The sequence below is a fragment of the Vulpes lagopus genome, chromosome 12 (genome assembly GCF_018345385.1).
Source record: "Vulpes lagopus strain Blue_001 chromosome 12, ASM1834538v1, whole genome shotgun sequence".
Lineage (NCBI taxonomy): Eukaryota > Metazoa > Chordata > Mammalia > Carnivora > Canidae > Vulpes > Vulpes lagopus.
In genome coordinates this window covers 15,782,614-15,808,016 of record NC_054835.1, presented here as the reverse complement: position 1 = coordinate 15,808,016, position 25,403 = coordinate 15,782,614, and the positions used below count along the sequence as shown (strand labels likewise).

At 56.8% G+C, this 25,403-nt stretch overlaps 1 protein-coding gene across 8 annotated transcripts; it reads right to left on the bottom strand.

Moving 5' to 3' along the window:
* Positions 1 to 1,787: 1,787 nt before the first annotated feature.
* MYO1C (myosin IC) lies at positions 1,788 to 24,849 on the bottom strand. Of its 8 annotated transcripts, XM_041725480.1 has the most exons (33): positions 24,602 to 24,848; positions 24,036 to 24,231; positions 17,745 to 17,900; positions 17,511 to 17,626; positions 16,730 to 16,928; positions 16,565 to 16,645; positions 14,377 to 14,556; positions 14,198 to 14,296; positions 13,878 to 13,991; positions 13,718 to 13,789; positions 13,315 to 13,434; positions 13,142 to 13,224; positions 12,855 to 12,960; positions 12,658 to 12,738; positions 12,305 to 12,396; positions 10,670 to 10,764; positions 10,545 to 10,591; positions 10,351 to 10,431; positions 7,764 to 7,869; positions 7,564 to 7,681; positions 6,593 to 6,706; positions 6,340 to 6,416; positions 5,929 to 5,997; positions 5,746 to 5,830; positions 5,483 to 5,642; positions 5,115 to 5,198; positions 4,339 to 4,432; positions 4,199 to 4,254; positions 3,937 to 4,072; positions 3,790 to 3,860; positions 3,607 to 3,704; positions 3,428 to 3,527; positions 1,788 to 3,006 (listed from the first exon to the last, which is right to left on the bottom strand). In XM_041725480.1, the coding sequence occupies exons 3-33, from the start codon at positions 17,868 to 17,870 to the stop codon at positions 2,980 to 2,982; spliced, it is 3,087 nt and encodes a 1,028-aa protein (XP_041581414.1). In that variant the 5' UTR covers positions 17,871 to 17,900; positions 24,036 to 24,231; positions 24,602 to 24,848; the 3' UTR covers positions 1,788 to 2,979. The 8 variants fall into 8 exon arrangements, with proteins under 8 accessions (XP_041581414.1, XP_041581410.1, XP_041581417.1 ...); XM_041725476.1 differs by lacking the exon at positions 24,036 to 24,231 and having other exon boundaries at positions 24,602 to 24,849; XM_041725483.1 differs by lacking the exons at positions 24,036 to 24,231; positions 24,602 to 24,848 and adding an exon at positions 24,514 to 24,537.
* Between the last annotated feature and the right edge of the window lie 554 nt (positions 24,850 to 25,403).

The following is a 25,403-nucleotide window of genomic DNA, read 5'->3' as shown; positions in this document are numbered from 1 at the left end:
TGGGTTTTTTTCTTGCTATATCCCAAGAGCCTGGCAGAGAGCCTGGCACACAGTAGGCGTTAGGTAAAAACTGGCTGAACAAACAAATGGAGAGTCAAGTGCAGGCTCTCGTTCAGAGCCTGAATTAGCCTCCTGCAATTGGCAGGTATCTCCTGGAGGGCAGTGGACTTCCTGCAGGATGTGAGCCAGGGGTGCAAAGCATTCTTGATGACATCTGCAAGGACAAGGGTCTTCGGTTACATGTAGGTTATGTCTGTGACGTCACCCTGGCATACACTCCAACTTGCTAGAGAAAGGAGTCTTGCTCCAGTTGTAGAGCTAGTAATTACACCCAGCGCAATGCTTATCTTATCTGTAGGCTTCTTGCAGCCACTGTTACTACTGATAGAGTGGACAAATTATTGTGGTGCTTTTATTCTGTAATTGGGAGGGGGAGTGTCAAATCTAGGTGTGCATGGGATTGTGTCAAGCCCAAGATAGTCATACATTCATCAGGAACTTCTGTTCTAGATGATGAATTTAAACTCCTCAGCAGGTAGCTTGCCACCAAATTAAGCTTTTTCGTGCCTTTAAACCCTTCTGGTCACGTCTTTCCACTTGGGAAAACTCTTAGTCATCTGTGGAGTTCTGTGGATGCTTCCTGCAACACTCAATCCCTTTCTTCTAGAGGCAACACTCTGATGCTTTTGGGAAGCTGTCTGCTCCCCTCTCTTGACCATGAGTCAGGTGTGGTTCATGCTGCTTCTGTCTGGGAGTGGGGTAGGGAGTTAGACAAATGACCCAGGCCAGGCAGACAGCTCAGAATATGCCCTTCTCCCTAACTATAATGATTGAGGCAGAAAAGAGCACTTCATTCAAGTCAGCCCACTGTGAATCAGTTCTGAGACTTTCGAATTACTGGGAAAGACACTTTTTTCTGCCACCCATGCTAACCTCACAGAATGAAAGCCCACAGCTGCTGGTAGCTGCTGCCATGCCACAAGTAGAAATCTTCCCTGACAGTGGAGCCACTACAGAGAAAGGCTGAGCCAAGATATGGTTCCAGACACATTCCTGACAATGTTGAGTGCCTAGAAGCATCTCTACCCTGGGACTGCTAGGTTGCTAACGCTAATAAATGCCATTTCTGCCCAGGCCAATTTAGATTATATTCCCCACTTGCAACAGAATTTGGAGCCTATCCTTTGGGACCCATGCCAAGTGTCACCTTCTCTGTCAAGTGTTTGGAACCCTTCTCCCTGACTTGAGTCAATCACTAATCAGTGAGCCCCTCAGGGCCCACACTTCCCACACTGGGCTGCTTCTGTCTGACAGATTGAGGGCCACTGGGCAGCAACTGTGTGTGCTGTGTCTTCCCCAGGGCCACAGCACTGGGCCAGGCTGAGCAGCCCTTCTGTAGTCAGTGAAAGAGCAAGTCCGGGGCCACCTGGGGGGCTTGGGCAGTTAAGCGTCTGACTCTTGGTTTCAGCTCAGGTCACAATCTCAGGGTTGTGAGATTGAGCCCGGCATTGGGCTCCCTGCTCAGTGCAGTCTGCTCCTCCCTCTCTCTCTGCTTCCTCTCCCCCACTCATGCTCTCTTTCTCAAATAAATAAAAAAAATCTTAAAAAAGAAAGTGAGCAAGTCCATGTTGCAGCTCCTGGTTACACTGTTTTCTCTCAGGGAGCCCTGCCTTCTCTCTTCTGTGGACAAGGCAAAAATTCTAATACAATTCTAGTTCTCATTCGAGACCACTGGTTGCCTTTTAGGGGTCCTTTTCCCTTTCCTAACATTCATGAGCAGACCAACGTTGGCAAACACATATTGCTTTATTTAGTGTTTCTCTGGATTGCAGAAGTGTCAGCAGTGGGCTGAGACCCCCAGGAGGGCAGAGGCAGTTGGGCAAGTTGCACAGCCCTCAGACCCTCTGGGGTGGTGGGGGGAAGCAGCAGAAAGAGGTGATGCCTCTGCAGCTCTTCCCAAGGCCAGCCTCCTACCTGGGCTCCCAGAACAGGGAGGGGGCCAGGGGCCAGGAAAGGCCCTGTATCTTTGAATTAGGGCCAAAGTATAGACAAGGTGTTTGTCATCCTAAGGCATAGACTCAGACAGGAATGCTTCTCCCACCTGTTGGCCCCCAGAGGTGATTACTGGTTAGGGAGCCATATGCACCCTTAAGACATGAGTCTGTCCCTGGGAGAGGCAGTGAGGTATGCTGAAGACAGGGCTGTAGTCCTGGTTTTGCCCCAACCTGCTAAATGAAGTCCTTCCTCCTCTTGGGCCTCTGTCTCCTGTTCTGTCACACCAGGAAGCTGGACAGGATGATCTCTGTGTCTTCCAAATTTTGGGGTCTGAAACTCCTTCCCCTACTCTAGGATGCCCTTGGGCTGGGATGATGACTTTGAAAGAGTATTTTTAAGGCAGGAGGAAGGAGGTAGGCAAAGGTGGTCTCAGCCCCTAGGGGGATGTCGGAGTGGGCTGTGAAGGGGACGGGCAGACAGACAGGTGGACAGGCAGAAAGGTGCCAAGAGAATGAAGAGGAGGAGGTGGCCTGGGCGGGAAAGAGGGCACCAGAACCCAGACTGCCCAACCTCTCAGCTACATTCCCTGCCCTGCCCGAGTCGAGGAAAACACATCCAGTGTGTCTTGGGGCGGGAAGATGGCTTTTTTTAAAAAATAGTTTCTTATAAAGCATCAAAAAATCTCAGAGAAAACCTCAGCAAAAGTTCCCTTCTCTCAAATATTTGGCATCGGCAGTGGGGCTGGCATAGCTGCCTTTGGCCCCGGCTTTCCTATTGCTGTGGCCCGGCCTGGCCCACATCTGGGGCAGCTCCCTGGCCCCCGCTGCTCCCTCACGAGAGGGGTGAGCAAAAGGCAGGAATTTGTCGGTGGGCTTCAAGGTATCCCTGGGTCCCTGTCTAGAAGCTCGAGTCTTTGGTAAGTGGGAAGGGAAGGGGGAGAAGCAAAGCATTGGGAGTTGGGAAGGGGTCCAGTGGGCGCCTTCATCACCGTGAGTTCAGTCGTGGGGCCACCTGTGAGGGCAGAGAGAGAAGCTCAAGTGGTGAATAGGAAGCAGACAGAGGTGCTCTGGATGGGATACATGCAATGGTGGTTAGGGAGGGGGCAGTCTGGTGGCCTCAGTCCCACAGACTCCCTGCCCTGCCCTGCCAGAGTGGGTCTTGCCTCCACACCTGCTGAACACACGTAGGCCTGTCCCACCTCCCCATGCTACCATCTTTATGACTGTCAGCCCTGTGGGGCTCAAATGGCTCTGCTCTCTGGCCCTCAATACGCAATGGTATGAAAAAGGTGGTCTGACGCCCGCTGGCTGGAGATTCGTGGATGAGGTGTCCAGGCTCTGCCAAGCTGTCAGGGGAAGTGTGGCCACCGGAAGCTCACCCTAGCCCTAGGGCTGTTGGTCAGGAGCAGGTTGTCACCTGCGGCACCACTCACCACAGCCAGGTGCCCGTTCTTGGCCTTGGTGATGAGGAGTTCTGAGCCAGGCGTGAAGTCGATAATGCCATCCCTGCCAGGGCCCCCTGCAAACGTGATGCTGGGAGGAAGGAAGAGGGTGTGTGAGGGCTGCCTGCATGTGCACACATGCCCTCCACTCCCACCCCCAAGTACCTCACCTGCCCTGGTTGATGTTGATGTTGTTCACACGGTCAGCGCTGAGGGCGGTCTTGGTCAGTGTCTCAATCACATGGTCGCTCTGCAGCACCACATCCCCCTGGGGGCGGGAGGGATAGGCGTCAGACCCTGGCCAGAACAACTGAACCCACCTCTGCCCTGACTCCCAGGCCCCTGAGAGCTACCTTCTGCTTGTTGTCCTCCCGCTGCACATGCAGCACGAAGAGGCTGTCACTCAGGCTGCTGACAGAGATTCCTGAGGGAAAGGGCAGAAGTCAGTGGTCACAGGTCAGAGCCGGGTCCTCCCCATGCAACCCTGGGCCCTGGCTCACCAGTCAGGTTGGTGTAGTCGATCCTTTGCTTGACTTTGGCATCCTCTACGATGACCACGGCGTTGGGCGTCAGCAGCAGCTGCCGGGAGCGGGCTTTGTAGCCCTTGCGGTCGTATTTCACCACTGGCACCGCGTACTGTAGACAGGAGGTGGGGTGAGGGTCAGAGGAGGGGCTGGGGGCTCCAGGGCTACCAGTCACTCTCTGCCCCTGGCCCCGAGCCTCCCACCCCCCAGCTCTCAGTTTGCAGAACCATCCTCTCACCTGGATGGGCTCTGAGCCCAGGGCCTGCAGCACTTTGGGGCTGATCTCGTCTGCACCTACAACAGTATGGGGGAGTGGGAGGTCAGAGGAAGGGAGGGGGTGGTGCTAGAGGGCCCGAGCACTGGAAGTCAGGGGCTCACCAAGCCGGGTGCTGATGAAGAGCCTGGGGACACTCTGGGGGTAATTGTCCTTCTTGCCCTTGAAGATCTCACTGGCCACGGCTTTTTGTTGCAGCTGAGGAGATGGGGAGCAGAGGGACGGGAGTGGTATTAGAAGGGGGGGAACCATCATAGGCAGGCCTCAGGCACTGAGATGGCCTCTCACCTTCTCTCTGCCCCAGCATGGAGGCCAAGCCCTGCGCCCACACTCCTGCTGACCCCTCTGCCTTCTCCCTTCCCCACTGACAAGGTAGAGGGCTTCCCAGAAGGGTTACAACAGGGGACAGGCTTGACTTTGAGGCTAACTCCCCATCATTGCAGGCCCTGGGGCCCTTCAGCTCTAGCTTGGCATCTTGAAGCTGGCCGATTACTGATATTCCAAACTACCACAGGTCACCTGAGCTGATGGGTCCCTTAGCATCATCCAATACTGAATTGGCACATACAAGGCACATAGGACACCGATGTCTGTCTCTGGAGCCATGACAGAGTACCTATTGATCAGACTGACACTACAGGGCTCTGGGGAGCCTCTACCAGTCCAGTAGAGTTGGCCCAGAGGACAAATCCTATTTGCCACCCAAAAATCTATTCCAGCACTGGTTTCATACATGAGGTCAAATAGGGCTCAGGACCCAACTTGAGGTTCTGCTGTTCACCCAGGGGTAAAGTGTTCCTTCCCAGCCAGGACTCAAGTGATGCCTGCTATTTCCCCCAACCTGCTGGCTAGTCTGCGCCTGGCTCCTCGCTCTCCATACCTGCTGCTTCCATTCAGGACTGATACTCCGGCAGTACTTCCACACCATGTTCTTCATGCACAACTCCCGTAGAAGCTCTGAGGCCTGAGGACACAAATGAGGTCAGGGCACCTGGGCAGCCTGGCTCCCTTCCCTCTGAAGACAATCGGTGGGTGCCCACGCCTGGGCCTCTGCTGAAGCGACAGCCCCACAACCTGGACAACCCTTCCGTTCCTGAGTCTCTTCTCTCGAGAGAACTCACTGCCCGTGGCCCAGCTCCAGTTCACCTCCCTCAGGGAGTCTTCTAGATCCTTTTCTAGCCACAAGATTATTGGGCCCCTCTGCCAAGTCCTCTCATGATCCCTAAGTCAGCAGGGAAGGCCACAGACCTCATGCAAGGCAGGAGGTGGTGTGGGCCAGGAAGTGTCCAAGATGTTTCGGGGCAGATGCCGCCGTAGGTTGAGCAAGAAAGAGGTGCGCACATGGTCCAGGAAGAAGGCATTCTCAGGGCAGCGGGGTGCATGGCGTAGGATGAATCCTCGTATGAGCCTGGGGGTGGGGCCCAACAGGGGTGGGAGTGGGACACCTGGCAACGCCCCCCACCCCCACGCTGCTCTGCACCACCCCCTCGTGGTACCCCCCAGGGGCTCACCTCCGGATGGTCTGCGCGGCCCACTTTCTCTTGGCTGCCTTCCTGCGGCCCAGCGTCCCCCGCCACCACGACTGGATGCAGATGGCTGTGGAGACCACAAATGGCTGACCATGATCTCCTCACCATGGTAGCCTGCTCTAGCCCCAGACCCTGTCCCTTCTGAAGACCCCTGGGCCCCCAAACCTGATCGCTTCACCCGCAGGAATTTCTGTCGCCAGTGAAAGCCCCTCCAGGCAGCCTGGATCTTCGTGGCTGTAGTGTGGGAAAGAAAGTTGATTGGCCAGAGCCCAAGGGATCCAGCTGGGGGCCTGGTACTGCCGGAGCTCACTGAGTGGCATGAAGGAGGGAATAGCTGAAGGAGCTACCGGAGTGAGAAGATAGATAAGCCAAGGGAGAACACATGGAGGAGGGAGGGAGCAAAAGAAATGTGCAAGCATGCTCTGAGTTTGCACCAGGGTCAAGGCTGGAGCTGGTAAGGAGGAGGGGAACTGGATGTGGGTGACACAGACTTCTGGAGAAAAGGGTCCAATGCAGTGATTTCTCTCCTGCTCCCCAGAACAGACCCCACAGGGACAGAAAGGTGGGGCTTCTCACCCAGGCTCTGCCGCCGGACCTCCAGGGCATCCTCTGTGGCAAACAGGGTCTTGGGGAAGCGGATGAAGATCTTCGTCCTGAGAGGGCAGTGGTGATCAGCCCCTGGCTCGCCACCCGTATCCCCTAAACACTGGTACAGATGGGCCCCACTCACCTGCCCATCTTGTACTCTTCTGGCTTATAGCCCAGGTGTCTGACCAGCACAGCCACCCCATCCTGGGGCCATCACTGGGTACAAGTGGGCCCCACTCACCTGCCCATCTTGTACTCTTCTGGCTTATAGCCCAGGTGTCTGACCAGCACAGCCACCCCATCCTGGGGCCGTCCTTTCCATGTGGGCCATGTCTCTGGGCACAATGACTTGTATCTGGGAACAGGAAGAACAGAGATGCACCCAGCTCCCGCTCCAACCAGTCCCTTCCTCTGGGTGCCCAAACCAGCTTTCCTGGGCACCTGCTGGGTACTCTAACTTGCAGCTTATGAAAAGCCTGGGAGGTCACTCTGTCACTACATCCATTTAAAAATGGAGAAACTAAAAAAACAAAAACAAAAACAAAACACAAAAAAACCCTAAACATAATAATAATAAAAAATAAAATAAAAATGGAGAAACTGGGCAGCCCTGGTGGCTCAGCGGTTTAGCCCCGGCCTTCAGCCCAGGGTGTGATCCTGGAGACCCCAGATCAAGTCCTACGTCAGGCTCCCTGCATGGAGCCTGCTTCTCCCTCTGCCTGTGTCTCTGCCTCTCTCTCTCTCTGTCTCTCATGAATAAATAAATAAAATCTTAAAAAAAAAAAAATGGCGAAACTGATATACCCTCATCTGCCTAATGCCACAGAGATGGAATTCACCCTGACTCCTCAGCCCCTAATTCAGACTAACCACAAAGTTGCTCTATCCTTTCTGAGCTGATTGGAAACTGTCCTCTTCATAGGTTTTACCATCTCCTCTGATGACAACCATATAGATGCCTGCCTACGGACCCCTACCCAGGTGCTCTATGAGGGCAGGGCTGGGAACCGTGATGTGGGGGAAGGGAGCTGACATTCTGTCCACCTGGCTTGATATTAGGCCTATAGGATGAAGGGGTCCCTGGCATACATCTCAAAGCAGCTCAGTGTCAGCCTCTTAAATGGGGCTGAGAACCCCTGCCCCTCTCAGGATCTAGAAAGTCCCTAGTCTCCTACCCCCTTTCCCTGACACTGAGCCAGGCCGTGTCCCCACCTCTGCAGGAAAGCTTCATATTTGCGGCGATAGGCAAAGCCGGCTCTGCGCACGCGCAGGTTCTCCATCAACCCCAGGTACTTCACCTGGTGCCGGATCAGCACTTCGTCAAAGCGGCCTGGTGTAGGGGTAACAGGGTGGTCAGCAGACTCTCACCAATGGGTAACCCCCCACAGGCCTACAGGGTGGGAGGGGCCTACCGGGCTGTTTGGCATCATTGGGCTTGATGCAGCGGACGTATGCAGGCTCCTTGGACTTCAGGATCTCTACTAGCTGCAGGAGACTCATCTTGAACTGGGTGGCAACCTGGCCAGTCAAAGTGAAGGGGGAAGGTTGGCCAAGGCTGCAGATTCCCATGGCTGCCCCTCCCTGAGGCAGAGGTGCTGAGCCCTGTGGAGGCCCCTTCCTGTAGCAGAGCAGTGTCAATTCCCATGGCCGTCCTGTGCCCTGCTTGGGACCCTTCTTCCTCCTGGCTCCCCTCGTTCACAGTAGAGGAAGTGGTCAAGTTGGGCTAGAGAAATCAACCTAGGAACCTCACTCATATCTAAAAACACTGCTCAGGGGGCACCTGGCTGGCTCAGTTGTGGAGCCTGTGACTCTTGAGCTTGGGGTTGTGAGCTCAAACTCCACGTTGGTTGTAGAGATTACTTAATTTTTTTTTTTTTTTTAGATTACTCAAATTTTAAAAAAAATCTTTAAAAAATAAATTTCCCTCTGATGCCCACTTTTTCTCTTTCCAGAATTTCAGGGCCACATTTCTTAACAACACGTCCCACTTCTGTTCATCCAACCATTATCTCTGCACACTGCTCAGCAGGACCTTCAGGGGTCTCAGGACTGTGAAAGCAGCAGGCTCCTCAACAAATCTGCAATCCCACTAATGACAGAAGTATATGCCTGGGGGTTCCAAAAGCATTGAGAAGTGCAACCAATCTAGTCTGTGGGGTAAGGGGCATCAGGAGAAGCCATCTGGAAATGACCCTTGGGCTGAGATTTAAAGGATAAATAGGAAATAGAATAGCCAGAAAGAAGAGAAGAGAGAGAGGTATTTGGGCAGAGGGACAGCCTATGCAAAAGCCTGAGGTACCCAAGGGAGCTATAAGCAGTACAAAGACCAAGATGGGGAGTCAACAAGATAGGATTAGAGAGGCAGGCAGAGGGATCCCTGGGTGGCGCAGCGGTTTGGCGCCTGCCTTTGGCCCAGGGCGCGATCCTGGAGACCCAGGATCGAATCCCACGTCGGGCTCCCGGTGCATGGAGCCTGCTTCTCCCTCTGCCTGTGTCTCTGCCTCTCTCTCGCTCTCTGTGTGACTATCATAAATAAATAAAAATTAAAAAAAAAAAAAAAAAAAAAACTAAAAAAAAAAAAAAAAAAAAAAAAAGAGAGGCAGGCAGAGGCAGTATCTTGACAGGTCTGGAGAGTCACATTAGGGAAATTAACTGACTTGAGGGAAACAGGGAGCCAATGAGGAATCTGGAGTGAGGAAATAGCAGGCACAGATCTGCATTTTGGAATATCTCTAAGCAGATATGTGGAGAGTGGGCAGTAAGAGCAGCTGGGAAGCCAGGAGACCAGGGAGGATGCTGGCTGGCTCAAAGCATTGAAATGAAGCCATGATTATGGGAAAGGGCTGAGAAGAAAGAGTTGGGAAGTACTCAGGCAGTAGAAACTGTCAAGATCCAGTTGTCTGGATGAGGGAAATGGGGGAGACTAAAGAGTGACAGATATTGCCCAGGTTTCTGGCCTGTGGGACTGAGTGGAGGGTGATCCTTGTCTTGAGTTCGGGACACAAAAGGCGCAGGCCTGGGGCACTGTGCAATCAAGGGCCCATTTTAGGCTAGTGGAGTCTGGGCTGCCTGAGAGCCACCAGAGAGCAGTGGACGCATGAACTTGCAGCCGCTGGAGAGGCTGGAACAGGGATGCCTGCGTGCTCCCAGCTTGGGAGGGTGAGTGTAGCCATGGAGGGTGTGGGGTACGCACACCCAACAGAGAGCAGGGGCCGGGGGAGTCAGATGCCGGCAACACGGTTTCTACTCCTTTCCTGCTCGCATGTCTCGGCCCGTGGCACTTGGCCGACAGAGCACTGCTCCTCCTGGGACCTGGACCCTCCTCTTGCCATGCCCTACAGCCACACCTCTGCCTGGAGCTCCCTGGAGCTCTACCAGCATCTGGCACCACTGGTCGCACCTGCCCTTCCCAGCCCTTCCCAGCCACTCTCCTCGGTGATGTTACCCTCCTGTCGACCTCCCAGTCTTTCTTGGGACTCTGTCTGTGCTGGGCCCCTTGCTGCCTCCAGTACCCTCACATAGGTCCCTATGACAAGTACCCCCTCGGTTCCAAGATATTTCAGATGCTTCCTCAGGAAGCCTTCCCTGACCCCCACCCCCACCCCCAGGCAATTTGCTGTTCTCAATTCTGTTGCCAAAGTGCCCTGTGTACATTGCTGTGAAAGCACCTATTCATTTCAGTGTCCTAAACGTCTAGTAACGTCTGATTCAAATGTCTGCCGAGTAGGTGGATGCACACAAGTGCCCACGCACAGACAAGTTCCCACAAGGACTCAGGTGTATGTGTGTGGGTCTACACTTAGAGCCAGGAACATCCAGAGAAGCAAGCACAGTCGCACCCACGGACAGCCTCCTAGCCACGGACAGTGAACACACAGCTCACGTGCATGCCACCAACTCCTGGCTCACACAGGCATTCACACACACATACACATACACAGACACACACACACACACACGGGCACACACATGCCCCCTCAGGTCCCACAGCCTCCACACCGTCTCTGGCCGCTTCTTGTCACTGAGCTCACTCCGGTCGAAGCACTGGCTCATAATGGGATTTTCTGAGCTGCACATGGTCTGTGAGGGCAGAGCAGAGATCAGGGTCAGGGCACAGGGAAACACAGGACAGATTGCTGGAGCAGAGGCCAGTCGGTATCCAGACCCCGATCCCTCTCCCCAGTCTTCCTCACCTCCTTCAGGTTCCGGAAGAGAAGGTCATTGTTTTTATCCAGAAACCCTGAAAGGGGGAACAGACGAGAAGTGAGGGAGAGCCCCTCCCCTGGCCACTGTAGGGACCCAGCTCCAGAATCCTCACCAGTCACACTGTAGGTCACCTCTCCAGCATAGTGCAGAAGGCGGAACTCCCCACGGCCCAGAGATTTCCTGGTCCGCTGGTCAGCCAGCTTGTGCCTGGGGAAGGAGAGGAAGCTCCAGACTCCTGGCGTGAGCAGTACCCCTGCCTGCTGAAGAGGCTCAAGAGAAGAACCAGGCATCCAGGAAGGAGTAAGCATGACCCAGGCCAGGATACAACCCTTTGTACCGGGCGGTAGACAGGACAGAGCTATTAGCCTCCCCACAGTCACGGAGGCTTGGGGAGGCATCTGGCCTTATCCAGGGTCACAGAGCACCAGGACTGGGCCCTAGGCCTCTGCACTGCCCCAGCTCGCTGGGCAGAGGCTATTTTTCGTTGCTTGTGGCTGTGCCTGACTCTGCTCAGAGGGCCAAACACTGCCCACATTTAAAAAAAGATTTTATTTATTCACTTGACACAGGGAGCACAAGAGGGGAGAGTAGCAGGCAGAGGGAGAGGAAGAAGCAGACTCCCCGCTGAGCAGGGAGCCCGATGTGGGGCTCAATCCCAGGACCCTGGGATCATGACCAGAGCCAAAGGCAGCCACTTAATTGGCTGAGCCACCCAGGTGCCCCTGCCCACTACATTTTAAGAATGGAATCTGCCCCCAAAGATTACTGAAGGCTTAAGCATGTTTCTATACTTTAACCCATTTTCTACTTTTAGCACTATTCCAAGCAACTAACCAGAAATATAGGTAGAGTTTTAAGGCACAAAGGTATTTGTGGCAGCCTTGTTACCCAGCAGAAAAATATGGAGGCTGGCCGGGGCCCCCAGAGGCTGGGTGAGAGCAGTGGAGAATCTGTGAGTTAGAGGCACTGGAGGAAGTGTTTTGAGGAAATTTTTGTGTTTGATGATACAGGAAAATGCTCAGGATATAACATTATTCTGAACCTTATACACAACAAGTTCTCAACTATATATAAAAAAAAATAACCCAACATATAGAAAAAGGCAGGAAGGAAATGCCTCAAATTGTTAACAGTGATGACCTCTGGGTGACAGGATAACAAGTGGCTTTTGCACACATTCCAACTTTTCTCTAATGAGCAATATTATTTTTGCAATCGGAGAAGGTTTTTAAGATACCATGAAGCCAAAAATGCTCAGGGCTTTGGCATTTAACAGCTCCAGGCCTAAGTCCTAGCTCTGCAGCCTACTAAGTATCCGATAACCTTGGGCAATGACTTCACCTCTTGGAGCCTCAGGAAAGTGGAGAAAGCACCATGAAGACCTCCTTATAGGGTTGCTTCGGGTTAGAGGAGGTGATGGGAACAAAAGAAGCAGGCCAGAGCTGTGGCGGAGGTGCTTGTTTGTTTTCTTCTCCTTCTCACTTTAGGGGATTTCTTAAAGAAAAACCAACTTCCACATAAGGAAACTAAAAGATCTTAGCAAGTTTCATTCTCAGGCAAGAATAAAAAGGGAGCCACACTCCTCTTAGCTTCTTACTCTGTGGATGCACCGCAAGCTGCAGCTTTGTGCGCCCATCCTCAACTGACACCTCCCCTGGTCATCTCCCTGTGGCTGGTGTTTTACGATTATAGGGGGATCTCATGCTTCATGGGCTTTGGCCCTACGCTGTGCTGCAACCCCACTTACGTCAGGAAGTGCGGATGGTGCTTGATTGTGTCCTCCAACTTCTCCAGGAAGGTCAGATCCGTGGCCTCCCCAGGGCGCAGACATTCCTCATCCTGGGGTGTGTGACAGAAGGTGAGGGGTGTATCAGGGAAGGAGCTGGAGGGCTCAGGAGGCCCAGGGGATGGGGCAGATCATAGGGAGCCTCCCACAGACAACTTCCAGACCAGGCTAACACCTCCCTTTAGGGACGCACAGCCCTGCCCTGTCCCTGCTCAACACCAAACTCGGGCCCTCTGTGGACATGCCTACAGGAAGGGAGTAACATCCTCCCACTCAGCCTCCAACATGAGGCCTTGGAGGAGCAGAGGGCTCACCAAAATGGAGATGATACCCTTGAACTTCTCCTCCACCAGGTCACAGATGATCTTATTGTTGAAATATTGGACAGGCTCCCACTGAGAGACAAAAGGGAAGGAAGGCATCATCATGGGGTCCTAGCACCTCTTCTAGGAGACCCCATGCCTGGCTTCCTAAGGGGTGTCCACAGGGACACCTGCAGGCTTGCACCCACCGCGATGCCCTCTGCCTCATATTCCTCCTGTTCCGACTTGAGGGTGAGCTCGATGAAGAGCTGCTGCAGCTTCTCATTGCAGTAATTGATGCAGAACTGCTCGAAGCTGTGAGGGAAACAGAAGAGCCCACAGTAGTTTGAGGGGTACACAGAACCGGGAGCAGGGGAGAGACACAGAGCAGGACCCAAGGTGGCTGGGGGCATTGTCAGGAACACGAGGCAGGGGGAGGTGGGGACCAGGACAGGGCAGATGGGAGGAGAGACAAACAGGGGGAAGGGATGCTGACCTGTTGTGCTGAAATACTTCAAAGCCATAAATGTCCAGAAGCCCAAGGACTGTGGTGCTCCGCCAGCTGGGGCTCTCGGCATCCTAGGGCCAAGAGCATGGGTCCTGGTGTGTGATAGTTCCCAGCCCCAGGCCTCCCTGCTGCTTTGGAAGCAGCACCGGCCAAGCCCTCACCTTGGAGGCCAGCGACCTGTTGATCTTCCTGACCAGCCAGGTAAAAGTACGACTATACACAGCCTTGGCGAGGGCGTCTCGCACATACGCAGCCTGTTCCAGGTTCAGTGGGCTCAGGAGCTGCCGGCCAGGGTGAGACAGGAGAAGAATGCCACAGACTCCTTTCCATCCCCCTGCTCTACGGGCTCAGGGCCAAACACCAGAAAACCACGACCATGCTATCCTCCCGGCTCCCGGGAAGGATACACTGGGGATACACTGGGGAAGGCCACGGTGGCCACGTCAGAGGGAAGATGGCATAGGGACAAGAGGCCTCATTCCCGGAGGTGGGAGTCCCAGAAAGAGGCCTTGGAACACCTGCACCCTTCAACCCCTACCTCCTGAGACAAAGGCTTGGCCTCACCTCTTCTCCCTTGGCGATAATTTTCCTGTGTGTCAGGGCTTCCCGCAACGTTGAGCCTTCTACGCCAAGAAGCTGCCGAGGGAGGAGGGGTGGGCATGGAGAGGGTGCACTCCTCCTCACCCCGCCTGCTCTGCCCCTGCCCTTTGCTCAGTCCACTCACCCTGGTCAGATACTTGAGCTGGTTCTCGGTGGTGACCTGTGCATTGCTCTCCTCATCAGCAGCAAAGTGGATATTGCCCAAGTGCAGGACGCTAGCCACGATACTGAGCAGGTCCTGGGTGAACAGGGAGAGGGTGGCGGGGGTGTCACAGGAGGAGCAGAGAGCCCATAAGGGCCACCAGTGACCGGTCAGATGGAACAGGTTAGAGGTAGGGGAGTGTCTGAGACAAGGGGGCTGTAAGTGGCCATGGGCTATAAAAGGAGACTGAGATTTTCAGGGTGTAGAGGGAGGGCAGGAAGGGACCCCAGCATAGGTCTCACCTCGATTTCATCTTCAGTGAAGTCAATGACTGTCAGAGCCTTCCTGACGACCTTCCAGTCACTCTTGTCATTGATGGAGGAGACTTTGGCACACTGGCCCTGGGTGAAGGGCAGGGTGGGTTACCAGCCCTGGTGCTGTGCTCCCTGGGCGGTGTCTGCCCTGCCCACTTGCTACTCACCTTCACCAGGTACAGGTAACTCTGGGGGTTCCGCTCTAAGCCCAGCCTGCGCAGCATCTCCTCCTCGCCCCCTTCCAGCAGCTGGTAGAAGACGTGGAAGTTTCTCTCCCCGTGGTTCTGGTGCACCACTCGGGACTTTTCCAGGAGGTAACTGAGGATGTGGCCACCCACGGGAGCACCCTGTGGGCAGCGCAGGACATGGTGATGGCTCAGGGGGCCTGGGGATGTGGCCCAGCTTCCACTCCTTCCTCTGCATTCCTGGCCTCTATTTCCAGTGCTGCCACTAGCTGCATGGACTCAGACAAGTCACCCCTTTTGGCCTCAACATTCTCATCTAAGAAATGAGTGTATGCAGCCCTATCTACCTGGCTGTTCCCCTTGGCTGTCTGACAGGCAGCTCACACCAACAGGCCTGGAACTGAACTCCTGGTATCCCCCTCCTCAGATGAGCTCCCCTCTTCCCACGTTGGCCATTGGTCTGTCCCTCATGCTATACAGGCCAAGAAATTTGCTGTCCTCTGGAAAGCCTCTTTTTCTAACCTCATATCTACTCACACAGCCAGTCCTGTTGCCTTCACCCTCAAAACATTCAGAGCCTACACTGTTATCACACTAGTCTCAGCCACGGTCATCTGTTACTTCAACGTAGTAACTGCCAGCTTCCTAACTGGTTTACCTGCTCCACTTGCTTCTCCTACCATCTACTCTCAACAAAGCACCAGAGGGATCTGAGAGAAAAGCCACATCACAACACATTTCTTTTCCAAATCCTCCAATGTTTCTCTTTCTACTCAGAGATGAGCAGCCCGGGTGGCTCAGCAGTTTAGCGCCGCCTTCGGCCCAGGGCATGATCCTGGAGACCCGGGATTGAGTCTCATGCTGGGCTCCCTGCATGGAGCCTGCTTCTCCCGCTGCCTGTGTCTCTGCCTCTCTCTCTCATAAATAAGTAAATAAAATCTTAAAAAAAAAAAAAAAAAAAAAAAAAAAAGCAACAGAGGGATCTGAGAGAAAAGCCACATCACAACACACTTCATTTCCAAATCCTCCAATGTTTCCTTTCCTACTCAGAGTTTTGTTTTTTAATTTCAAGTTTTTATTTAAATTCAACTTGGTTACATCTACTTAAAGTTTTGCTTTTGTGGGGTTTGGTTTGTTTGTTTGTTTTAAGAGAGAGAGGGAGAGGGAAAGAGAGGATCTCAAGCAGATTTCCCGTTGAGCCCAATGAAGGGCTCGACTTCATGACCCTGAGATCATGACCTGAACTGAAACAGAGTTGGGCACACTTAACTGGCTGAGCCATCCAGATGCCCCTCTACTCAAGTTTTTTTTTTTTTTTTTTTTTAAGATTTTATTTATTTATTCATAGAGACACAGGCAGAGGGAGAAGCAGGCTCCATGCAGGGAGCCCAATGCGGGACTCGATCTTGGGTCTGCAGGATCACACCGCAGGCTGCGCTAAACTGCTGTGCCAGGGGGCTGCCCTGTTTTTTTTTTTTTTTTTTTTTTTAAGATTTTATTTATTTATTTATGAGAGACACACAGAGAGAGGCAGAGACATAGGCAGAGGGAGAAGCAGGCTCCTCGCAGGGAGCCCAATGTGGGACTCAATCCCGGGTCTCCAGGATCACACCCTGGGCTGAAGGCAGGCCTCAACGGCTGAGCCACCTAGGGGTCCCTACTCAGAGTTTTTAAAACAAGTTCTTACAGAGACCCAAAAGTGCCTAAACCATCCGGCCTCCTCCCCTATTCCCTGGTGCCTTGTTCACTGGCCTCCTTGCTATCTTTTTTTATACCAAACACTTCCAACCTCAGGGCATTTGCATTGGCTATTCCTTCCACCTGAACTCTCTCCCCCAGGTATCTGCACAGCTTGCCCCCTGTCTCTATCAGGCTTTTGCCAAATACCACCTTCTCAGTGAGGGCTACCCTATCTGCTTTATTTAAAATAGCATCTGCCCCCACCTCTTACCTCATTTTGTTTTTTGCCACAGCACTTGTCACCTAAGTTAGATTTTTGTTTATGATTTCTCTAGAGGCAGGACTTTTATCTGTTTTGTTTCACTACTGTACCACCAGCACCTGACACATAGTAGGCACTCAATAAATATTGGCTAGTACCAAAGACCTGGCGAGTGGGCACCTACTGAAGGGAATCCCACTCCCCCTGCCTTGACACGTTCACAGGTACCTTGAAGTCAAACTGTACATCCATGTACTTCCCAAACCTGCTGGAGTTATCATTCCGGAGGGTCTTGGCATTTCCAAAGGCCTAGAAGTGGAGGGGGGGCGGAATGAAGGCCCTCTGCAACCTCCTCCTGCGACCCTCCTCCCTGCAGGTACGGCTGCCCCTCACCTCCAGCACAGGGTTGCTCTGCAGCAGCCGGTCACGCACAGCACCCCCCCTCTCAGGGGCGGGGCAGGTCTCAGCGTAGAACTGTAGCAGCCGCTTGGTGGCCTCTGTTTTGCCTGCCCCGCTCTCCCCAGAGATCATCACCGCCTGGTCCCGGCGCTCCGTGCGCAGTGCCCGGTACACAGTGTCAGCCACTGCAAATCTGAGGCAGAGGCTTGTCAGGAGCTCAAGGGGTGTGGGGGCAGGGGGCAAGGGGCAAGATAGGAAGGGGAGGTGGAGTCCCCTATCCGGTTGGACTTTGCTTGGGGGTGGAGGTTGGGTATGCCCCTTTAGGGTGGGGATTGGGGGACCCTTGATGGGTGTGGGTAAGAGAGGTCCTTTGTTGTTGAAGATGGGGATCACTCTCAGCTTCAGATGGAGGTCTGAGGAGATCACTCATGGGTAGGGGTCCTGGAGGTCATTCAGGGAGAAGCTGGGGTCACTTATAGGTGGGATGTCCCCTGGAGGTGAGGGTTGGAGTCACTAAAGTTGTGGGGCCATGCCCAGGTAGAGTTGGGAGGAAGGAGGGAGGGGTAGGTATTGGGGCGGGGTTGGGGAGGCCCCACCCAGATGAGGCTGAGAAATTCACCTCAAGTGGGGATCAGGGTCACTCTAGGGTGATGGACTATGGGGACCTCTCACACATGTAAGTAATGATTCACCCCAGGTGGGAAGTTAGGGATATTTTAGAGTGAGGGTCAGGTGGGGTCAAGTTAGGTGGAGACTGGGATGGGGGGTCACTCACAGGTGGGGTGGCACCTCATAGAAGCTAACACCCCGGTAACGCTCCATGTGCTGCCGGCTGTAGATCTGTAGGTCCCGGTAGGGATTGACAGAGACCAGGACGGGGCCGATATAGGTCTGGGGGTTGGGGGAGGAAGATCAGAAGTTTCTCCCAGAGATTCCTGATGCCTCTTCCCCCCTCAGCCCTGTGTCTGTGCCCCCTAGAACCCCCTCTTTCTTCCCATTTGGGCCTCACATAAATGAGGTTCTCCCGGAACCGTCGCCGCAGGTTCTCAATGAAGGCTGCCTCACTGGTGAAGTTCTCTAGAAGCACGAAATCCTGTACCCCCACCCGGTCTCGGGCGGTCAGTGCACTCTCCATGGTGACCCGTACCCCGTCACTGCCCAGGGCCTGCAGGGAACACACCAGGGCAGAGGGTCAGAACCAGCAGGGTAACATAAAGCCACTTCTCCACCTCAGCCCTTGGGCAACCAAGGGCCCATGGACACAGGACACAGAGAACACCATGCTAGGTACAGTGGGCCTGGGTCACAGTAAGCTGGCACACAGGATGCTGAGGACATGGGTCACACAGAACAAAGACCAGGTGGGACACATAGGACCTGGACACAGGACACCAGGGCACTGAAGACCCAGAGGACATGTGAAGCAAGGCCACTGAATTCAGGCAGGCACTGCTTTTGTGCAGAGAAACGGTCATGAGAAGAAACTCCCTGGAATAATCAAAAGAATGCTCTGTTGACCTTGGACAAATCCCCTTCTCTCTCTGGGCTGCTTCCTCCTCAAGGAGGAGGAGTTGAGTTAGACCAGGTGACCTCAGGTCCCTTAGCTGTGGGCCACGTGTGACAGGTGCTTTGGAGGACAAATGCTCAGAGTGAATTCTGCAGGCAGGGTGGGGCCATCGGCCACTGGAACCGCCAAAATCTTCAAGGGGAGAGAGTCTAGGGACCAAGCAAGAAGCCATCCCCAGACCACAGGATGGAGATTCCCCATAGGGCCTCCCATCCCAGCTGGGCCGGACACCCATCCCATAAGTGGGGGGAGGGGTGGGACACTCCTCATAGCTGGGCCACACCCTCTCCTTCAGCTGCCAGACTCCCACTCTCCTCCTGAGAGCCCCAGAAGCCTCAAGGGGGTGGGGGTTTTACCACGGAAAGCCCAGCTGCCTCCAGAGCACACAGGCTCAAGGAGGCCCTCACCGCAGGCGACACTCATCAAATAGGGTGGGGGAGCTCCAAGAAATTGACATGAAGAGTGTCAAAGGTCGGAGAAAAACAAGGTGGCAGTGGTGGGAAGGGGCAATGATCCCACCGGGGCCACCAATTCTCCTCCAACCACAGAGCACCCAGATCTCTGGTCTGGGGCACCCCTCTGGGTCTGGCCTGCCTCTCCCCCCAGGCTAGTCCCTCCACCACCCCCCCATCCTGTTCTGAAGCTGCTGCCAAATCTGGCCAAAGCTCCCGCCCTCTGGCCCTCCGGGCAAGGGTCTCCGAGCTCCCAGCCCTCTCCGAGGGCTCCTCGCCCGGCCCTGGGTCCGAGCGCCCCGCGGCCCTCCCTGCCTCTGCCTCTTTCCCCTGCAACTTTCCGGGACGCTTTCCCACCCGAAATTCCTGGGCCGCGCCCGCTTCCTGGCGGGGCCGAGGCGGCGCCGTGGGGCGCAGACCGACGCCCGGGACCCCCGCCCCGCCCGCCCCCTCCGCTCACCGACGCCCGGTAGCGCATCGTGCCAGGCCGACCCCGCGCCCTGCTCCGCGGCCCCGCGCTCTCTGTCCCGGGCTTCGCGGCGGCGGCGGCGGCGGCGGCGGCGGCGGCGGCGGCGGCGGCGGCGTCAGCGGGGGAGGGGCCGGCCCGCCCCCCGCACCGCCCCCTCCGCGCGCCGCAGGAGCGCGGGACTCCCCCAGCCGACCCCGCCTCCCTCGGGCTCGGGCTCGGGCTCGGACTCGGGCTCGGCCTCGGGGGTCCCTCCGCGGGCGGGGGTGGGGTAAGAACTACCGGGGATCTCGGGGCGGGGCTCCCCGGCGGGCAGGGGCTCCGCCTGAGTCAGGTTTTCCAGGAGGGACGTCGTTGGTTCCAGGGTGGGGCCCGGAACCCGCGCGGCCGCCGCGTCTACACGGACCCGGAACTCACTTCCGGGCCGTGTCTACACTACGCACCAGGCCAGGCGTGCGACAAGGGTCGAGTCCCGTGGATCCCGGAGGAAGCAGGATTTCCCTCCCCCCTCATCCCAACCTCGAGTCCCGGGAAAGTTAAAAATAGATCGAAATGTCCAAATACGGCTGGCGCGCCCAGGCGGGCGGAGTCTCCGCGCGGGACACTGTCCACCCCAGTACACTCGCTGGGAGGCGGGGGCGGGGGGCGGGGGCTATGTCTTTAAGCCCCAAGAAAACCTCTTTAGGTTTCAGGGTCAGCACGGAGCGCGCCCCCATGGGACAAGCACGGCCACGGGGGCCCTGCCGACCGCAGCGTGTGTCCGGCCCCCGCGGAGATCTCACTGTACCGTGTGGAAACTGTGCGTCCAACGTCCAGCATTTGGGGCCTATGCCCTCCCGACCGCAGACACCTCGACTAGAGAGCCTCGGTGCCGCAGGGGCTCCTCCACTCTTCTCCTCTCGTGTCCCCTGGGTCCCCCAGGACACCCCCTCTCCCAAAACAGCCCCATCAGCCGCACTTGAGGGGCGGACCCTAGCTTAGACCTTCGGGCTGGTGGAGGTGGTGATGGCTGAAAGCCTCTGATGCGTGACGAAGACTGGGCTGTTTCTCACTAGCTGTTTGGGGGCAAGTGACTCAACTTCTTCGAACCTCTTCATCCCGAAAGTGTGGCTAATGTCTGCCTGAGAGCGTTGTGGAGAAGGCTGAGCTCAGAGCGCTGGGGCATCCCTGCCTCTCAATCGGCACTTCCCTCTCCTGGCCTTGACATCCCTCCCACACGTGCTCGGAGACCTACTACGAGCCCGGCCCGGAGCCAGACTAGCCGCGCTTCTTATCCGGCGGGGAAAGCCCTGCAGGCGTGCCACCTGGCAGACCAGGGGCCGGAGGCGCAGAACGGCGGACGTGGACTTGTCCTAGCGGGGAAATGCAGAGTTGGACCCAAAGCCCCAGCGGTCCCTCCCCCCGCCCCAGGCGGGCTCCCGGGAGAGGGGTGAGGCTGCGGCGGCAGGTGCGGGCTGCGGCCTCGGGGGGGGGGGGGAGGGCCTCACCACCTGCAGAACAACAGCCTCGCTGCCGGAGCCGCGGCCCGGGGGACCTCGCGGCGGGGGAGGGCACCAGCTGGGAGATGGGCCTTCTGCAGGGGCTAGGGGACTGACTGGGCGCGCAGCTGGGAGATGGTGGGAGCGGCGGGGGGGCGCTCAGGGAGGAAGGGGGAGCCCTCCGCGGTGCCCCCAGGTTTAAAACCTAATGGGAGCGGGGCGGGGCGAGGGGCTGTCTCCAGCCCTCCCAGGGTGGGGAGCGCCTCGGGGGAACGAGGAGGGCGAGCGGGGACGCGGCGGGCGCTGCGGCCGCTAGCGGACGGGAGGGAAGGAGCCGAGGGCGGGCGGAGCCTCGCGGCTGCAGCGCCCGCCTCCCCGGCCGCCTCGTCAAGCGGCAGGAATGAGGGGAATCCGCTCGCGGAGGGGTCCTGCCGGCCGCCCCGCCCCCACCCGCGCCGCCGCATTCCCGGGATGCCCGCTGGCGGCCCGGCGGCCGCCGCCCGGCTGCGGAAGGAGGGGGCGTCTTTGCGGCGGGGCTGGCGGAGGGGCGGCCCCAGCCCCTGCAGCCGCCCGCCCCGCCTCACTGGACGGAAGCGCCCGTCCGGGGGCGGGGGCTGCGGGCGTGAGAGCCCCCGCGACAGAGGCTGCAGCGCCAGGCTCTTCCTGCATCCCCAGCGCCGCCTTCTGGTACCCCCTTCTATGCCCTCAGGCCAAGCTATGACGTCCGTGTTATGACCCCCATTCCACAGACGGGGAAACTGAGTCTGGGCAAGTGCATGCCTTGCTAAATCCCAGGACTAGTAAAAGGAGGGGTGGGGTTGGGACCGGGAGCTCTAGCATTCATCGCTTCTGCGGGGCTGTCCTGAGCGGGAGGCTGGCCTACAGCTGGTGGGCTTCGCTTAGCTTCCGCTCCTCTGTAAGGGTCAACTCGCTACCCTGCCAGCAGTGACCTTCCTCAGTAACCCCGTGACTGCAGGACCCAGTATCTAGCCCTGTCGGTGTTGTGTGACTATTGACAGGTAGGCCTTAGGAGTAGCGGCTATGGAGTGGACCGCTGCCTTTGGGTCCCCAGCATGGCCCCGCCCCTGAGAGGCCGGCTGCAGGCTGGGGAAAAGCCATGGCTTCAGGAGTGACCCAGTACTTGTTTCCCAAGACTGCCTCTGGGTCTCCTCCCACCTGGGTTGTTTCCTGTAAGGGCAGGGATGGGGCAGACCCAACAGACTTTTTAGCGTGTGAGCCAGGTGCCCTCTGGCCTGACCTCTGGAGGAGCGGGGAAGGCAGTGGGTAGCCTCAAATGTTCAAAGGGCCTCAAAGGACCATGCAGGTCTGGAGAGGGTGTTCCCCAGATTTCTGCTAGAAGCTGGTTTCCACTGGGGCTGCCTCATGGCCTATTGGGGAAGTAGAAAGAACCACAGCCAATCTCACCCCCAGTGTAGTCCTGGGCACAGAACAGGTGCCCAGTTTATATTTATCCACCATAGGTCTGGGCCCTGGCTGCCTCACCAAGGACTATTCCAGACTCTTGGGAACTGTTGTGAGGGGCAGCGGAGATGAAAGGAAGGGACTAAAGGACTCAACCTAATTGTTCACAGGGCCTCAGTTAAGGGCTGTACACTCTACCTCTAGAACCACAAGCCTTTGGCATGCCAGACACCTCTGTCTGGGGGTCCAGCAGAAGTAAATAGCATTTTGTCCCCTGACCTCTCCTCCTTGTTCAATATCCTATCTGTAGAAAGGAGGGAGTCACCTCCAGATAGTCATCACTGTCTGGCATCAAAAGGCCTGTTCCCCTCTCCATTTCTCACACCAAAGAGTCACCACCTGCTAAAAACTTCCCTTTGCTCCCCCTTCACTCTTCTCCTGGATCAGGCAGCAACTTCCAAACTGCCCTCCCTGTCTTTCTCCCTTTAATCCATTTCTTCCACGACAGCCTGTAATATTTACAAATGCATATCTGATCAATAAATATGTTAATAGAGTGAAAGTTTATAGGACATGTTCGGTGTGCCAAGCCCATTCTCTGCACCTAATGCTTCTTGCCAGGTCCCTGCATATAGATAGACTCCAGCAGCCCCTTCCGTCCTCCGTTTACCCCAGTGCGCCTATGCTGCTGTGTAACCACAGGGGTGACCCTCTCCAGTGCCTTTTCTCCCCAAGCCCCCCTTAGCACCACACACAACCAGAAGGAACTGCTCCTGCCCCTGTCACGCGTGGCTCTCTCCTTATGCTTCTTGCCTTTGCACCTGCACCTTCCTTGGTCCGACACACTCTCCTCCCCACTTGACTCTTAGTCATTCTTGAAGATTCAGCTCAGGTATCACCTCCTCCAGAACCCCTTCCTGCCTCCCCCAACGCAGAGCCTCCTCCTTATCGCATCCCGCTCTAATCGCCGGTTTCCTTGTCAGTCTCTCCCAGGAGACTGCTCCTGCAGCGTACACCCAGCTCAGCATACAGTAGGGGCTCAGTAACCCCTCATGGATGCCGGTACGAATGAATGAATCACAGAGACCAGAGCGTGCCGGGAGTGGAACAGGGCCGTGGGCCAACCATTCATTCTCTCATTCATCTCGGAGACCCTGGCCGCCGCGCTCACAGGCTCCCGGGCGCGCGGGGAACTGGCCCTGCTGGGGCGCGGGGGGGCGGGGGAGAGGGAGAAGGGGAAGGGGCGGGGCGCGGGCGGTCCCTCTGAAACCCAGAAGCAGAGCCCGGCCTGTTGGAGCGGCCCAAAAGGGCTCACGGGGCGCCTGGGTCCTGCGACCCCAACCTCCTCGCCCTCACGTTTCCCGCCAGTGACGGGAAAGTCCCCACGAGGCCGAGTTCTGCGACCCCGCACAAGCCAGCCCGGGCCGACCCTCTGCCCTAGCGATCTCCGGACCCGCGACCCTCGCCTCCCGCACCGCAGCTCCGGGCCTGGCTTGGCGCCCGGCCGCCCGCCCTCTCCCGCTTACCGCCCGCCAGCAGAGCCCTCCCGGGACCACGCGGTGCTGCCCGCCCCTTGCCCGTGCCTCGCGTACCCACCAGTTCGGCTCTTCGGGCGCGCAGGCGGGGGCCAGGCTGGGCGGCTTGGCCGGCTCCGGAGTCCGCGGCCCCGGCACGCTCTCCCCGCCCAGGGCCCGCCCGGGGCCGGGCCGCTGCCTGTCGTCATCCCCGGCGGGGCCCAGGCCCGGGCGCGCGCGCGCGAACCCTCCGGCCCCGCCCCGGCCGGGCCAGCCCTGGCCCCGGTCCCCGCCCTAGTCCGCGGAGACTTGGTGCCGCACACTGCAACCAGCTCCCGGGACGCGGCGCGTCACAGTCACGCATACGCAGAGACACGCGCGCACACCTCCCTCCTCCGCACCTGGCCCACTCGCTGCAGTGCTGGATGGAAGGGGGCATCTCATCCTAGGGCTCCTTTGCATCCTCAGAACAGACCCGACCTCACCCCGCCAACTCGCCCTTTTGCCAGGCCAGGTCCGTTCTTCCCGCTTTGTGACTGTCTCCCTTCATCTTCCTTCTCTGCTCAAGCTACTGCTCTGAGCTGGCCAGTCCTAGTTCTTTGGGTCATAAAAAGGGGGAGGCATTAACTCAACAAGTGCTTCGGGAATGGAGCTTTATATACACCATCAGTCTTTTTGGCCTCAGCAGTTATGCCCAGTTCATAGCTCAGCCTACTGAGGATGAAGGAGCTGCAAGGGAAGGGATTCAAACCTAGATCCCTGCTTGGAAAAATCCTGCTCCTAGAGACGCTTAAACTCTTACCCCTTCTTTCCATTTACCCCTTCTTGTCCAGTCTGTTCCTGTCCCACCAAGGATCAGAACCCCTCCCCACTGCTCACCTCTTTCCTGAAGGGTTTGCTTGAGGGAGCTGCTGGGCCCTGGAAGATATTGCCACCCTCTCTCCCAGCCTAGAGCATCCCAGCTTACAAGCTTGCAGGGCCTGTGGGGATGAACCACGCGGATGATCTCCCCAGTGGGTATCAGCTCCACTTGCAGCGCCATTCCGCCGATGGAGAGCCAGTGTGCTTGCTGAGCAATGGGGCCTCTGAGCAACAGTCTGCGTGCCCACTGGCTCTGGCTGCTCCCAGAGCCAGGAATCTGGTCTCACACTGGGATGGCCACTTGGTTCAGCTTCAACTCCAGCCCCAGGGGATGTGTCTGGTCCAGCTCTTCAGGACACAGCTGGAACAGCCCAGGTCTGATTGGAAGGCTTCTTGGCCCAGTGGGTTGGGGCAGGAAGAGGAGGGGCTGCGGGACTGAGGAAATGCCTGTTGTCCCAGGTAACCAGAGGAGCTGATGCAGCCACGCATGGGGAACCCTGGCCTCTAGGTCAAAGGGTGGGAGGTCTTTCCCCCCCCAGCAGCTCCATGGCCAGGCTTCTTCTGCTGCCCACTCACTAGTATCAGCTGGAGAGCAGTGTTCCCCAAACCAGAAAGCACATCCTTCCCGAAGCCAAGATGCATCAACAGGCACCAGCCCCTCCGTTACATCTCCCCAGCTAGCCTAGCTCCCTCAGCAGCGGGTGAGCCCCTGGAGTTTGAGAGGCCAGAGCTGCTGGGGGCTGGCCATGCCGAGCAGAGTTCAGCTGGAGAGGCAGGAGAGCACTGTGAGGAGGCTCCTGTGCGGCGCTCTTCCGGAGCCATTAGCGCTTGGGAAGATTGGATCCCTTGGCTCTGGAGCCTTAGCCCTGTCAGCTTCTGACTTTTCCAGAGTACTCTCATGTCCTCCT

Bases quoted from the DNA above. Each gene is read 5' to 3' on its own strand.
- MYO1C (XM_041725476.1), bottom strand. From the start codon at position 24,676: ATGGCGCTGCAAGTGGAGCTGATACCCACTGGGGAGATCATCCGCGTG. The intron at 14,557-16,564 runs GTACCTGTGAAC...CGCTGCCCACAG, and splicing joins ATGTACAGTTTGACTTCAAG to GGTGCTCCCGTGGGTGGCCA. The intron at 3,007-3,427 runs GTGAGTGGTGCC...CTGCCCTCACAG, and splicing joins AGAACGGGCACCTGGCTGTG to GTGGCCCCACGACTGAACTC.